The sequence below is a fragment of the Chinchilla lanigera genome, unplaced genomic scaffold (genome assembly GCF_000276665.1).
Source record: "Chinchilla lanigera isolate Chin_1 unplaced genomic scaffold, ChiLan1.0 scaffold00021, whole genome shotgun sequence".
In the NCBI taxonomy this organism is placed as follows: Eukaryota; Metazoa; Chordata; class Mammalia; order Rodentia; family Chinchillidae; genus Chinchilla; species Chinchilla lanigera.
Window position 1 is genome coordinate 26244814 of NW_004955422.1, and position 16606 is coordinate 26261419.

The following is a 16606-nucleotide window of genomic DNA, read 5'->3' on the forward strand; positions in this document are numbered from 1 at the left end:
TTTTTTTTGGTTTTTCTCCGGTACCGGGAACCGAACTCACGACCTTGCGCTTGCCAGGCAGGTGCTTTGCCGCTGAGCTAAATCCCCAGCCCCCATTTGAAGGTATTTTTAAAACTAACCTTTGAAGGTATAAATTCCATACAATACCATACCCCCATTTCAAGTATGTAGTAACCGCTGTCACAGCCAAGCTATAGAATGCTGCTTTCATTCTAAAATGTTTTCTTGTGTCCTTTTATAGTTCATCCGTCTGTCACCGCTGGCCCTAACAACAGCTTATCTGCTTTCTGTTACTATGTCTGTTTTTGAAGTGTGGATGGAAACATACGGTCAGCTGTTCTGCACCTTGTCTTTTTTCATGTAACAACATAATGTGAATATCTTTATCAGCACACACAACCTCCGATAAGCATCTTTTAAACAACTGCCTAGTTTTGCACTGTTTGTACCGCAGTTTAGCTTATCACTCTTCAGCTGGTGGACAGCGAGTTCTTTCTAACTTTATTGTTCTGAATCATGCTGTTCTGAGCAGTGTCGAACAGCTCTGCTCTGTGGAGCAATCTCCTATGTGTGGAATTGCGGAAAGCCTGGCCTTTGAGCTACAATCTTATACTGCCTCCCCATGGCACAGAAGAATGGCAGAGAATATAGATGATGTGTTTAATTACAGTTGAGCAATGGCAGCCCACTCCTCCAGGTGCATGAAGGGGGCAGATGGTTCCAGAGATTTCCCTGTGGTCTCTCTGTTGCCATGATAAATGGGGAGGGCAGAGGCATCCCAGTGCCTGGCATAGTTTGGTAGGGAGATCTAGTTCATGACAACAGTAGAACTCGTGTTTAGTTTTCTTACTAAGCATCTGGGATTTTTGTCTTACAGTTTTTCTCTGACTCTCATTGACGCTCTGGACACCTTGCTGGTAAGTATCTCATCTGTTTCTCTTCTTCGCCATTGGGTAACCAACATCTTTCCTCTTTTGGCAGCTTGACTGTGGGTAGAACTGAATTCCTCTATTAGGTCTTTCATCTCATAATTCTGAACTGTCTGTCTCTGGTTACCAAGCTAAATAGGAGGAAACCAAATATTCCACCTTATTCTGATTCATTTATTTAGCAAACATTTATAGAGCACCTGTGAGGTCCAGGGACCTGTGATAGCCTTGTATAATTCTGTGAGGGATACAAAGATTTTGGTATCGTATTTGTTTTCAGCTTACATCCTGATAGCCATGTGCAATGAGAATAAAAACAGAAACTAGTCTAGTTACTATTTTATGTATAGGACTCTAAGCACTTTACCAGTATTACCTTGTTTAATCCTTCTGACAATCTCATGAGGTAAGTACTTTTACTCTTTACGGCTGAGAAATCTGATGTTTAGAAAGGTAAAATGACATAGATAAGATACAAAGCTATTACAAAGTAGAGCTAGTACTTGAACTTAATTCTATATGACTGCAATCCTTGACCATCTTCTTTTTAAATTTATTTTTATTTTTGGTTTTTTGAGACAGGGTCTCGCTCTATACTTCAGGCTGCCCCTGAACTCACTATGTAGCCCAGGCTGGCCTCGAACTTGCAGCAATCCTCCCACCTCAGTCTCACCAGTGCTGAGATTACAGGTCTGCGCCACCATGCCCAGTGACAATCTTCTTTTTAAAAAACCACAAGTGCCAGGCGTGGTGGTGCATGCTTGTAATCCTAGCACTGAGGAGGCTGAGGCAGGAGGATCACCATGAGTTTGAGGCCAGCCTGGGCTATACAGTGAGACCCTGTCTCAAAAAACAAACAAGGAAACAAAAAACAAAAAACCACAAGAAGGTATTTAACAACTTTCCTCCTATTTCTTTCTTGCTTGCTTGCTTGCTTTTTTTTTTTTTTTTTTTGGTATTGGCAATCTCAGGACCTTATGCTTACCAGGCAGGTACTGTGCCACTGAACTACATCTGCAGTCCTTATTTCGTTATTTTTGGTTCACATACTATTTATGATTAATACAATTCAGCTTATAATTTGTTTTGCTTAATGTTAATTTGTATGTACTTATCCATTCACCAAATATTTATTGAGGACCAACTGTATGTCAGGCACAGTGCTGAACTCTGGAGTCAAAATAGTGAGTTTAAACAGACACGGCCCGTGCTTGCCCGGAGTGTATGGCATTAGCAAGGGAAACAAAAGTCATGGAATAACATTGAAGAATGTATACTTACAAGTTAAGGATAGGAACCTAATTCTGTTAATGGTCATAATGAAAGAATCTGCTCTATACTGAAGAGATTGGAGAACTTCCCTGAAGCTGTGACATGACACTTGAGTTGGGGTCTGAATTGATAGGAAAACATAGAGGAAGAGTGTTCTAGGTAGAAGGAACAACCAGTGCAAATACCTTGTGGCGGCCAGGCGTGGTGGTACACAACTGTAATCCCAGCACTCAGGAGGCTGAGGCAGGAAGATCGCCATGAGTTGGAGGCCATCCTGGGCTACATAAATGAGTTCAAGGCCAACCTGAACTGCATAGTGAGACCCTGTCTCAAAAAAGACAGAAACCCCCCACAAAAGCAAAAAGACTTATGGCAGGGAGAGTGTGGCAAGTGCGGTGGGCAGAAGGAACACCCAGGTGGCGGGGGAGTAAGGAAGGAGGAAATAAAGCTGAAGGGACAGAAGTGGACCCAGATGTTCCACAGTCTTCACTCTGTCAAGGGTTTTGAACTTTAACTCGAGAGCAAGGGGAAGCTACTGGAATTTCTTAAGGAGAAGGCAGGAAATGATGATATTTCTGTTTGAGGTCACCCGTTACAATGTGAAGAAAGATTTGTGTAATCATTGAACAAACATTTGTCAAGTAATTCCTTCATGAGCTGTACTTGGCATTCTGGGGAAATTTAGAAGCACATAAAGGCTCTGCTGCTTGTGCCAAGCTTTTCTTAATATGGAAAGAAATAGAAGTGGTGGGGTTAGTTTCACTTAGATCCCACTTATTTAGGAAAGTGTGTGTGGAAAGAATTACACTCTTTCCAGTAATTCCAGGACCTGACTCTCCTGATTTGGCCTGAGTTTGCACCTGAGCCAGTCACTTGGCCAGAGACTATGGTACTGTGGCTAGTCCAAACCAGGTGCCCATGCTGCAGCTGGGGACATGGCATTAGTCCACAAGATCAAATGTGACAAGAGGGAGTTTAAAAACAACTGTTATCCACTGTGTAAGATTTCCTTTATGGAGTTTACGTTCTGTATATCATATCCATTTAAATGGTGCATAAGCCAGGCATGGTGACATATGCTTGTAATCCCAGCACTCAGGAGGCTCAGGCAGGAGGATTTGCCACAAGTTGGAGGCCAGCTTGGGCTACAAGTTCGAGGCCAACAGAAACAATACAGTGAGACCCTGTATCAAAAAAAAAAAAAAAAAAGGTACCTAATGACTCTTGGATCGATACTGAGAAATTTACTTCACCAGTGATACTGAGTTTCCTAGCGCTCAGCATTGTGTCCCTGTAACTGGATTTAAGACAGGAAGTGGAGGTCTTTAATTGAATGAGTGAGGGCTGTACCAGCGCAGAATCCCAGACTCTGCATCCCGCACCTTCTGGGCCTCATGGTCAGGTCTCTTTCCAGATTTTAGGGAATGTCTCCGAATTCCAGAGGGTGGTTGAAGTGCTCCAGCACAATGTGGACTTTGATATCGACGTGAACGCCTCTGTGTTTGAAACCAACATTCGAGGTGAGAGCTGCCTTCTAGGACCTTTAGAAGAGAGGTGAGGAGAGTCGCTGCTGTGAAAACCAGAGATGGTAAATAGGGTCTTCAGGGCTCAGCCTGCCAGGGTGCTTGGCCCAAGCCTGTGGCTGACAGACAGTGCTCTTCTGCCCTCCTGGGGTTCTGGCAGGGAGGAGGGCGATCTCAGGAGCTGTCATTAGTTTCAGATATTCAAGCAAGCAACAGACAGAAAGTACTGGAAAGAAATAGGCAGAATTACATACATAATATTGATTTGGTGCTGTGAACAAAAATGATGGAATCTCTGCCTTCTTAGAGCTTTTTAAAACTTTATTTTTTAAATTAAGTTTATTGGCACATTTTGGGTATACATAATGATCACATGCATCATAGGGAATTTTTCTTTCTTTTTTTTTTTTTTTTTTTTGGTCTTTTTGAGACAGGGTCTCTCTGTATAGTTCAGGCTGGCCTTGAGCTCACTTTGTAGCCCAGGCTGGTCTCAAACTTGCGATGATCCTCCTGCCTCAGCCTCCTGAATGCTGGGATTGCAGGCATGTGCCACCACTCCCGGGCGTACCTGTTATACCTTGAGTCTTTTTCTCCCCCATTGCCCTACCCGCCGTTGACCTCTCTTCCCCTCCTTATTTGCAACAGATTTGCTTCCATTTTTTTCTCCTTTTTTTTTTAAAAATCTTTTCCCTTCCTTTCCCCTCCCCACTGCCTAGTTCCCCTTCCCATTTGAACATTTTCTTGATGGAAATGTTTTCTTTCTCTTTTTCTTTTTTGAGATAGGGTCTCACTATGCAATTCAGGCTGGCCTTGAGCTTGTAGCCCAGGCTGGTCTTGAACTTGCAACGATCCTCCTGCCTCAGCCTCCTGAGTGCTGGGATTACAGGTGTGCGTTACTACCCATGGTGTAGAAATGTTTTCTTGATGGAAACATTTTCTTGATGGAAATCTGTATTATCCAATATGGTGACCACTAACCAACCATATGAGCTTTGAGCATTTGGTATGTATCTGTTGCAGCCAAGGAACTGAACTTTTCATTTAGTTTTAATGCATTTAAATTTAAATAGCACATGTGGTTAGTAATTATTGTATTGGACAATGCATGTTAAGGGCATTAGTTTTCTTTTGGGGTGAGGGGTACCAGGACTCGAACTTGGAACCCTGAGATTGCTGGGCAGGAGCTTGTGCCACTGAGCTATATTCCTAGCCCCAGGGCATTAGTTTTCTGCTGCCCATAAAAATGACTTAGGACCTTTTAAAATGTTCACATGCCTGGGGTTTATGCTCAATTTAATTGTGATCTCCTGGAATAGGTATTTTTAGCAGGCTCCAGTAGTTCTCATGAGGCTCCCACAGCTCTATTCAGTGGCCCTCTGTATCACGAGCTTATAGCTGTCACCTATAGAAGGCAGAGTTATGCTTTCCCTTTGTTTCTTATGTTCTGGCACGGAAACTTTATCCCAGATATGTGGTACATAAAAATTTACAAAGAAGAAAGTGGAGGGCGAGCATGTTACAGAATCCTGGTTTAGCCAACTTTGAGGCTGTGTGCATTGCCGCTTCTCATACCTTCCTTTTCTTTTTCTCTTTTTGTGGTATCAAAATCGAACCCAGGACTCATATATGCTGTGCAAGTGCTCTGCCACAGAGCTACACCCCCATGCCTACCTCTCCCAACTTCTGAGCCCAATTTGTCATCTGTAAATGAAGGTCATTATGATGCTTTCATTTCTGATATAAACATATGATTATTTGCTCTTAGCACGTTGAAGAAATTTTTCCATTGTCTTCTGGTTTCGTGGTTGTTGTTAAGAGGTAATCTGTCAATCTACTTTATTTCTTTGTAGTTAATCTTGCTTCCCCTCTGGGTGCCGCTCTGTAACACTCTTTATTATGGAAGTGTTAGCCTATATGTAAGTAGAGAAAATAGTACAGTGAACTAAACATAGCCATTTCCCAGCTTTAACAATCACTACGTGAACTCTGGCTGCTTTTAAGATCTTTATTGCTTTGATCTTCTGCAGTGTTACCATGATGTAAATAAATGGGAGACTTTGTATTATCTTGTTTGAAGGTTTTGGGTTTGAGAATTGCAGTCATTCCTTTGTTTGAGAAAGTCCCTAAGTATTTTCTTACAAATATTGCCTCTACCCATTTCCTCCCTCTTTTTTAGAAATTCCATAGCTCCAGCTCTCACCTTCTCGCTTCATCCTCCAGGTCCCTGCTGTGTTTTTCAAGGAAATTTTATCTTTTCATGATGCATTTTTTTATATTTTGAAATTTTATTATTTCCAAAGGAACACATATTAATTTCATATTTGAGTAACAATTTGACTGGGTATAGGATTTGGGGATATAACTTTGTCCCAAACTATGAAGAGATTACTTCATTATCCTCTCGTTTTCAGTTCTGCTGTTAAGTTCAATGCTATTCTAATTTGTTATCCATTGTACACTAACGGCTTTTTCCCATCTGGAAAATTTATTGTTAAGACTGTAAAACTGTTGGCGTTTTATCCCTCTGTTAATTACACTGGGTACTTAGTGATTTCATTAAGAAACTGAAGCTTTAACTCTCAAAAATAGTCATGTGAAGTGTTTTTGCTAGTTTTGTTCTTTAATCATTTCCTACATCCTGTTGTCTCTGTTCTCACTAGGATTTCTGTTTGCTAGATATTGGGTGTCCTGAAGACTCAGTTCACCACTCACTCAACAAAATGTTTCTGAGTACTGACTGTGTGTCAGATAGTAGTAATCTAAGAGAGAAGAAATGAGATAAGCAAAATGGACCATGACCCTATCATCAGGAAACTTAAATATATATCTCAAATATATCTATTAAATATATATCTAAACTATATCTATGTTTATATCTCTTTTCTAATTTTCAATCTCCGTCTTCTGGTATAATTTTGGGGTAGTTCCTTAGTCTTATCTCCCAGTAAAGTACTTTGATCTTTTAAGCGCTTATACTTTTAATCCCATGTTCTTCTCATTACAAGAGCCATATTGTTTCATGTCTCCAAGGGGCTTTTTTGTTATCTTTTGTGTACATGATTTGTTTCTTCTTTTATTCTACTTTCCTGATTCATAATTTATTTGCCTCAGTCTCTTTTGTATGGGGAATTTCCAATAACACTGTCCCTGGTTTCTTAGAAATACATTAATATTTAAGTGTAAGGCAATGAAATGTTGAGTTGAAGCTCTTTGGTGTAGGTACATGGTTTACTGCCTACAGGATGACTGAATATAAACTCTTTGAACAACATAAGCCCCTTTTTGGTTGCATGACCGCTAGGAATCGGGGTTTGTCTTTTTATGTTGCATTTTTGGTAATTTTTTGGGTCTGTCTTCAAGTCTAATATCTGTTCTGCCATGTCTTATCTACTGTTACATTTGTCCATGCTGTTTTGAATTTGTTATTTCTTTAAGAAACTGTTTAGTCATTTTATAAATATTCTTGGTAGTTTGTATTATTTCTTCCTACTTACTCATATATTCTGACCCCTTTTTATTTCTTTAAGCATTTGACACTCATTTTCTGTTCTGTCTGATAATTCTATCTGAATTATCAGTCGGTCTTATTCTTCTGTTGTTTCTGTTGGCTGTTATTCAGAATGCTTTGTTTCCATGTTTGTTTTATGATTTTTACATTTTTTTGTTGTACATTGATTTCCTAGGCTTTACTTTATTATTTTTACTTCCTAGGCTTTACGTGTAGGATTCTTTGAGGCCTAGGTTGAACACAGGTTCTTCTGGGTACAGGTTTTGATGGTTTCTGCCCTACGACTAGAGGCACCACTTACGAAAACCAACTTTATACTACATGCCTGAGGTTTTCTAGACTTTCCAGTTAGTGTGAATTCAGACTATAAAATTTTGTGAGTAACAGATTAGAGTTACCGATTCTCTGGGGTATTTATGTATTATTTATTTTTCCCTCTCTTTCATTTGGCACCCAGACTTGAAGCATCCATTTTTCCTTTGTGCACTAGGTGAGGTGGGCAGGGTATATTTTTAATTCATCCTTGCACAGAGTATGTTATCCTTTCAGGCCTCTACTTAATGCCTTTGTTTTTTTTTTTTTTTTTTTGGTTTTTCTCCGGTACCGGGAACCGAACTCACGACCTTGTGCTTGCCAGGCAGGCGCTTTTGCCGCTGAGCTAAATCCCCAGCCCCTACTTAATGCCTTTGATCAGACACCGCCTTTGGCCAGGTCCTGCCTGTTTTCTGTTGCCCTTCTGCTAGGAGGAAGGAGAAATTGAAGGTCAAAGTCAGTTGTTATTTTTAGTCAGAAGGCCGTTTTTCGACATCTAGTTAGCGATACTTCCTTTTTTTTTTTTTGGTACCAGGAATCGAACTCAGGACCTTGGGCTTGCCACGCAGGTGCTGTGCCACTGAGCTATATACCCGGCCCAGTGATATTTCCAGATACATGACCTTTGTGTGTTTTTATAAGTCCTAAGTATTGCACAGTCGATTAAAATAGATGAATTAATGGAAGTAATAACCACTCTTCTCGTCCTCCCAGGTGTGACTACTGAGGGGAGACAGAGTAACTAAATAGAATGAACATGGGCTTTGGCATCACATAGAGCTGGCCCTACCGCCACCTAGCTGGGTGGCCCAGGGCAAGTCACTTTGCCTCTCTGAATCTTTTATTTATTTATTTATTTTTTGAGACCGGGTCTCACTATGTAGTTCAGACTGGCTTTGAACTCACTATGTAACCCAGGCTGGCCTTGAACTCACAGCAATTGTCCCGAGTGCTGGGATTATAGGTGGGCACCCCTTACCTGGCTGCCTCTCTGAATCTTAATATTTTCATCTGAAGAGAGGGCGGCAGCAGTACCTAGTGCTTTGTACATAGTATGGACTTCTAACGGTGGCCATTGCTTTTGTGACCCACCAAGAAAAAAATCTTTGTGGACTTTATATGCTGCACATACGTGGGATTATGGGGATAACTCTTTCACTAGGGGCCTTCAGGCCCTTTCATCAGGAGGCACCCCAACAGTGCTTAGGCTTAATTTGCACAAGGGGGGGACTGGTCCTTGGGACTGTGACCACTTGCGTTTTGTGCCATCTGCAGTGGTAGGAGGACTCCTGTCTGCTCATCTGTTGTCAAAGAAGGCTGGGGTTGAAGTGGAGGCGGGATGGCCCTGTTCGGGACCTCTCCTGAGGATGGCTGAGGAGGCAGCCCGAAAGCTTCTCCCAGGTAAGATCCATACGCAGATGGGGTAGATGTGAAATCCTGTGTCCTGCCTCCCTCGTGGGGGCCAAAAGTGATAATGCTGAATCATTTCCTGATGTTTTGTCACCCAGGTGCTCTATTCCTACCCCTCGGTACTGATCAGAGAGATCAGGAGAGTCCTGGGCATTTTAGGGGCTTGTTGGGGCACTGACCGAGGGCGGCTGGGCTGACCTGATTACTGTTTGTGGGCAAGCTGAAGGCCAGCCTGGTGGGGGTGGATGGTCCGTGTACTTATTTTGGCCGAGCCCTTTTCTTTCTCTTAGGCCCTCATACTGCTGAAATAGCAAGGCGCCTGGGCAGAGCCTTGGCCTGAGCATTAGAAGCCGAAAGTTCTAGCCTTGGCCCTGCCAGCCAGCATCTTGACCAAGCCGTGCTCCCTCTCCCTGGTTCAGTTACCCTCTCTACCAACGGGAACCGTAACTCCTTCCTCCCTACAACGCTGAGTTTTGGGGAGGCTCAGATGAGGTCAAGAGAAAGTGTTTGGTGAACCTCAAATGCTATTGAAGTGAGAGGGATTTGTTTTATGGCTAAGCACCGTCCAGGGCTATAGGCCAAGCCTCACTGTTTTTGTCCAGTGGGGCGGCCACACTGGGCTCAGCAGCGTCAGCTGGACACTGTGTTCCCTTCAGGGTGGAGTAGAGGTCTGAGGGCTGCTGCTCACGCCCAGACACATCAGTGTGCATTCCACAAGCCCTTTGGCCGGCTCCAGTGTTCATCCCCTGCACGCAGCCCTTGCTTCTCATCCTTGGGGAGAGCCGAGGCAGTGGGGTTGCTGGATTCAGGTCTCACTCGTGGTCCATGGCTCATGGCCTAAGTGTCTCCTAGCAAACATCATGTCCTATGTGAGTCATCCCTAAAGGAAGCTGCCTTTTTGCTCTTTTTTTTTTTTATTTATAAAAATTTGCATTGAGAAATATACCTATTTAAAAGTACATATTGAGTTATTATAAAGGAAGCACCAGTGTACTTATCCTTTTTTTTTTTTTTTTTTTGGTTTTTCTCCGGTACCGGGAACCGAACTCACAACCTTGCGCTTGCCAGGCAGGCGCTTTTGCCGCTGAGCTAAATCCCCAGCCCCTTATTTGTTTTTTGTTTTTTGTTTTTTTTTAGTGTACTTATCCTTTAGGTAAAGGAGCAGGATTTTGTTAGTCTCCTTCTTTTTATTTATTTAATTTTTTTTGTCTTTTCAAGACCAGGGTCTCACTCTGCAGTTCAGGCTGGCCTTGAGCTCACTTTATAGCTCAGGCTGGTCTCGAACTCAACAGCGATTCTCCTGGATCCTCCTGCCTCAGCCTCCTGAGTGCTGGGATTACAGGGGTGCACCACCATACCCAGCTGTTCTTCTTTTTAATACTTCCTACCTTTTCTAAAATATTTCTTTGAGACCTTCTTGGTTGTAACTTAACATTTTCCTTGCTTGTCCCTCATACCTGACGAATAGTATCTTATCAATAACAAAGTTACCGGACTCAGTAGCTGCTGGAAGTTTGGACAGCTTTGTTCATAGTTTGGTGACGCACGGACTCCTCTGCAGTTGTTTAACCTTTCGTCCCAGAGAGGAAGTCTCTGCCTCAGGCTGGTTGCTGAGTTCTTGCCTTAAATCAGAAGGCGTGGGGTGTGGTGGGCAGATCACTGGGCTGGGGTTGGGCGAGGGTGAGAGGTCTGGGCAGGCGTTCCCGCCCAGTACTGTTTGACGCTCCTTTGTGACCTTTGGCTGAATCAATTTACAGCTAGGATTTTCCTAGGCTATAAATTAGGGGTCATACGTTATCAGTGGTTCAATGGTTTGTATTCTTTCTTTTAAAAATAATTTTGCCCTTAAACTCCTTATGTGAAACAGTAATCTCAGATGGCTCCTCTGAAATTAAGTAGGATCTGCTGATCTGTTTCATTTGATCAGAATAATATTTTAAGAAGTCTGTGAGTGGCTGGGAGTATAGCTCAGCGGCACGGCACCTGCCTGGTAAGCGCAAGGTCCTGAGTTCAATTCCCGGTACCAAAAATAAGTCCATGAGTGGCTGAGCGTGATGGCACACACCTATAATCCCAGCTACTTGGGAGGCTGAGGCCAGAGGATCTCAAGTTTAAGTTCAGTCTGGGCAGTTTAATAAGATGCAGCCTCAAAATGAAATTTAAATAAGGGCCCGGACGTAGCTCAGTGGTGGAGCGATTAGTATACTGGAGGCCCTGCGTTCCGTCCCAGTATTGTGATTAGCTTGTAGTGGGGCATGTTCTTGTCTGTGTGCCACAAGCCCCGCTAATTCTATAGCTTAAGCCTTGCCTGCTTCACACTAATTACCTGCCTGGCCTCAGAGAGCTTAGTGTAAAAAAAAAGTAAAAGGAGATTCACTGTAGGTGAGACGGGCTATGTGACGCGTGACGAGCGGAAGCACAGCTCCCTCCGTGTGCCTTCATCGCTGGGAGGAGCCCAGGGGTCAGGCAGAGCAGCGTTGGACAGCGGCAGGGTTAGGTGGCTGCTCAGGGCTCTTGTGTTGTGATATTTATCCTTCTGTGCTCAGCCTCTAGCGGATCACCCAAGAGAAAGAGAGGGACATACCAGCTAAGGTCTCAAGCTTTGGGCCCATATCCAAACCACCCCTGTGTCCCTGCTCCTATCTGGAGTGATAAGTTCTTAATTGGTCAGCCTTTCAGACCCCCACTGGGATGCCCTATGGAACCGTGAACCTGCTTCATGGCGTGAACCCAGGAGAGACCCCTGTCACCTGCACAGCAGGGATCGGGACCTTCATTGTGGAATTTGCCACCTTGAGCAGCCTCACCGGAGACCCCGTGTTTGAGGACGTGGCCAGAGTGGCCCTGACGCGCCTGTGGGAGAGCCGATCCGATATTGGGCTGGTAGGTTGGCCACTGCCTGTCCTGCGTGAGTCATGTCTGCCACCCTGGGCACCGCTTATGAGGCCCAGGGCTCTGAGCAACAGGTTACAGTCGAGCCCAGGGAAATTTAGGGCAACCCCAGGAGTAGCCCAGAATGTGGCCCCAGGGTGCTGAAGTAGGCTGAGCCCTGCTTCATGTTTGGGCACAGAAGCAAAGAGGGCCTGAGAGCCCATCATCCCCCAGCAGGGAGCAGGGGCTGTGCTGAGCTTTGGTCCTTGAGCTTCTCCGACTTCTCGGGAGCAGTCCTGTGCTTTGTGCCCCTGTGGCTCATTTGCCCACCTGGCCCCAACTTTTAGGGTCTGTCTGCACTGGTCAGACGCTTTCTTCGAACATCAGTGCCGGCTTTTCTTTGAAAAAATGATTCCTGGCTAATTACATTAGGGGAGTTTTACACATGATAGTCTTTTTTTTTTTGAAAGTTATGATGAACATGAATGGAATAAATATGAAATAGTGGTAAAGAAATCTTTTCACAGCTGGGCATAGTGGTACACACCTGTAATCCCAGGACTCTGAGAGGCTGAGGCTGAGCAATCAGAAGTTTGAGCCCAGCCTGGGCAACTTTAGCTATTCAGTGAGACTCTGGCTCTAGAAAAAAATAAAATAAAAAAGAGCTAGGGATGTAGCTCATTGTGAAAGCCCTGGGCTCAGTCCCCAGTAACACACACACACATACACACAATCTATTTAACATTACTTAGCATTTCCCAAACTGATTTGACCGAAGAGCTTCCATTTCGCCCAATGCCTGTAATGTGGAAATTTCAGATGATCCCTAAGGTGGGTCTCAGCTCCTAAACAGGATAATCCGATGGAACAGTAACTGGGCCAAGGCTATTCAGGAAATAACACTGGATTTAGTCAGAGCTAGATTCAAGCCTTGGCCTTATGTATGCCCGTAGGCAAGTTGCTTAACCTTTCTGGTTCTCAGTTGCTTTAGCAGTAATGTTAATGCATCAGAACACCCTTTCTTCGTCATTATGACTTTTAAAAACTGTCTGAAAGCTATCCATGTATAGGCACATGGATGCAGAGTGTGGTGCTCAGTCAGCTTGAGAAGTGTGGCTTGTGTGAGGACTCTGCAGATCCCTTTAGAAGGGGCCGCTCCAGAGACCTGTAGTAATTCCCTTTGTCCAACTCTGTGGTTTATTTCTCCAGCCTGGAACCGTAGTGGACTTTGTTGGTGCCTGGCCCATACCCTTTTGACCCCTTACATTTCTGTGCACACCGGCCTGTCTGCCAACTGCCGTCACCCAGGTTGCTTTGCCTTCTCTGGTGCTTGGAGCCTGCTCTGATTGCATTTGGCTGGAAAGACAGGAACTTAATGTCAGGAACGTAATAACAGGAACTTAGTGTTAGCCATGAGCAGTTCCCAGCCAGGGACTGATAGGGATAGGCGTTTGTGAGTGCATGTTCCATCCTCCAGCACCCTCCTACCTCCCAACTTGAGGAGACTCACTCTACTGAATCCCTGAACTCCCAGCAGGATGCAGCTCCAGGGCCTGCTGCAGAAACTTGCTGGGCTCCTCCCACACATGTCTGGGCCGCTGTCCCTTCCTTGTCGTGCTCCTTCCTCCTCCATTGATATTTCCAGAGCCTGACCTTCCACATCAGCTACTTTCCATCTTCTTTGCTGGGGTCTGCCCTAGGGAACCCACAGGAGCACAGAATTGTTAGCTATTTCTTTTTTTTCTTCCTCTTTTTTTTTTTTTTTTTCTGTCTTTTTGAGACAGGGTCTCGCTGTGCAGCTCAGGCTGGCCTTGAGCTCACTTTGTAGCCTAGGCTGGTCTCCAACTCCCAAAGATCCTCCTGCCTCAGCCTCTCGAGTGCTGGGATTACAGGCGTGCACCACTACACCCAGCAGCTGTCTCTTTTTGACTGAATACCAAATAAAGTTTCCAGCTTCTAGGAACTGCCCAAGCTATACAAAAAACACCTCTCTTCCTTTAAGTCTTTTAATATCTATTTTAAAAAGACTATAGTTGTGTGAGTCAAAAGTTACCAAAAAAACAAAAAAATACTCGATGACATTGGCTAAGTCCCTTTCTGCGCCTGTCCCCCAGCGATCCAGTTCCTTTCTTTAGAAACATACACGCTACCAGCTTCTGGGGCATCCCTCCAGAGTGAGTTTCTGGAAATACAGGAAGTGTATCTCATGTCTGTGGACACTGGAATCACAAGCTCTGGGCTCTCAAATCTGAGGCAGATTGTGGGAACAGCAAGTTCTCGTCTCACGTCACACTCCCTCTAGGCAGGATATTAACACTCCAAGTCATTTTTCTTCCTCGTTTTTTGCACAGCATGTGTAATTAAATCCTTATAAATGTGCAGGAGAAGCATCTCCCCTGTACAGATGCGCAGGAAGGCTGTTCTTGAGCTGCCTTCCCCATAGCCTGCGTGTCTCCAGGAAGCACTCGGGCGCCTGGCTCGCATCTCACTGGGCAGTCAGGGGATGTTGGGAAGAGGGAGGGAGCTGACCCTTTTTTGGCCTTGACGCTGCATCTGTCTCCCAGGTTGGCAACCACATCGATGTGCTCACTGGCAAGTGGGTGGCCCAAGACGCAGGTATTGGAGCCGGTGTTGACTCCTACTTTGAGTACCTGGTGAAAGGAGCCATCCTGCTTCAGGACAAGAAGCTCATGGCCATGTTCCTAGGTAAAATGGGCAGGGTAAGGGGGCTTTTTATGTCTTCTCCTGTTGTTTTGTTTTTGTTTATTTGAGACTGGCTCTCTCTATGTAGTTAAGGCTGGTTTTGAACTCCCTGTGGAACCAAGGATGGCTTTGAACTTGTGATGATCTTCCTGCCTCAGCCTCCTGAAGTGCTGGGATTACAGGCATGCGGCACACACCTGGCTGACTTCCTGTTGATGTGTGGTTTATTTGTAAACTTTGAGTTGCTCCTAAATGCGTGCAAATTCAATCTGGAATACCTGAGTGCATTCCACACCACTGTGGGCTCACAGGGCCCCTCGATGCCCACTGCACCTCGTGTCCTCTTACAGGAGCCGCCTGAGCCCCACAGTGTTCTCTGTTCCTGGCCTGGATTTCTGATCTCCTGGCCGTTGTGCATGGTGTTTGCTTTGTCTGGAGTATCTTTTTTCCTGTCTTCATGTATCCCAATTCTGTTTACCCCTCAAAGTCCAGTTGAAAAATCGCCATACCCAGGAAATAGCGTGATTCTTTGCTAGAGTTTAGGACCTTCAGCATCCTTCCAGGACTCGGCCATCGTCAGCAATGACAGCTGTACAGTCCAGTGAAGAATCCATGCCTTAGTCTTTCCCATAGTTTCCGCAGGCCTTTGCATGAGGTAGGTAATAGGTGGATGCGTGTTGAATAAATACATTTACCCTACAGGCCCTCACACACCAGTAACAGCGATCTTGGAAACTGTTGAGCACCTAGTAATAATTATTACAGCTACTGTTCATTTTAGTCAGCAAATATTTATTGGGTGCCATTGATGTGCCAAGTACTATGCCAAGCTCTAAACATGGACTATTTCACTTAATCCTTATGACACTTTTTGAGACTATCTTATTTATCTGCATGTGTATTTTGTGCTTTGTTCATTCAGATAATAATTATTGTGCGTATTTATTTACTAAGCACTCTGATAGTGTTGGGAAATCTTTTTTTTTTTGAGACAGTGTCTCACTTATATAGCCCAGGTGGGCCTCAAACTCCCAACCATCCTCCTGCCTCAGCTTCCTGAGTGCTGGGATTATAGGTGTGCGCCACCGCTCCTGGCAGCATTGGGAATGCTCCAGTGAAGAAAACAAAGTCCCAGGCCTCACGGTTTATAACATAGGGAAGAGGAGTATGTTCAGGTTCCCAGTGGAAGATCAGCTCCAGTGGGCCGGACTTTGTCTTGCTGAGCACTGAGCCTCTGAATGTTTGCTGAGTGAACAGATACACTGAACAACCTCACTGGGCCCGTAACATTGCTTTTCCAGTTTAACAGATCATAGCAGCGAGGCTTAAGAGGGGAAAATTTGCCCAAGATCAGATCTAGCACACATTAAAGCCAAAGCTGTAGTGTGAGGCTGGAAATTTGACTCCAGAAGCTGTGGTCCTTTCTGGTGTGCTTGCTGTACTGCCTCCTAGGCCTGTCGGAAGCTAGATCATCATCTGCTCTTCCAAAAGCGTAAGCCCACGCTTTGTGGTCAGGGCCACCTTCTGTCTCGCTAACCACTCACATGTCCATTGCCCCATTTTCTGTGACGCAGAGTATAACAAAGCCATTCGGAATTACACGCGCTTCGGAGACTGGTACCTGTGGGTGCAGATGTACAAGGGGACTGTGTCCATGCCGGTCTTCCAGTCTTTGGAGGCCTATTGGCCTGGCCTTCAGGTAGGAGTAATGAAAAGAGGGTGGTCATCTTTCTATGAAACGGCAAAGCAAGCTTATTCTGGTGTGTAAATCAAGCAAGTTACTTTAGTACTTTTGGGGGGCGGGGTTGGAGATGCAGGAAAGACCTAGAGTGAATTAGGTAGATCCATGATTCTGCCAAATCCGATTTTCCAAGGTGGGTATTAAGGGGTCAGGCACTGAGTGTGCAGTTTGCAGAGGAATGTCGTATCACTTATGGTACCGTGCATGGCATCTTTCCAGGCCAGGCAGGATGATTGCTGCATTTATGTAATTTTTCTTTTTTGAGATGGTTCTTGCTATGTTCCCAGGCTGGACTTGAATTCCTGGGCTCGAGTGATCCTCCTGTCCTGAGTAGCTG

At 44.7% G+C, this 16606-nt stretch overlaps 1 protein-coding gene across 1 annotated transcript in view; it reads left to right on the top strand.

The window, feature by feature from the left end:
• The window catches only part of Edem2 (ER degradation enhancer, mannosidase alpha-like 2), a 28816-nt gene that overhangs the window by 1780 nt on the left and 10430 nt on the right, over window positions 1-16606 (top strand). Inside the window, exons 3-8 of the mRNA XM_005384804.2 lie at window positions 878-917; window positions 3616-3721; window positions 8820-8945; window positions 11626-11837; window positions 14390-14531; window positions 16103-16227. Of these exons, the coding sequence (XP_005384861.1) occupies window positions 878-917; window positions 3616-3721; window positions 8820-8945; window positions 11626-11837; window positions 14390-14531; window positions 16103-16227 (751 nt within the window). The remainder of the gene's footprint in view (window positions 1-877; window positions 918-3615; window positions 3722-8819; window positions 8946-11625; window positions 11838-14389; window positions 14532-16102; window positions 16228-16606) is intronic.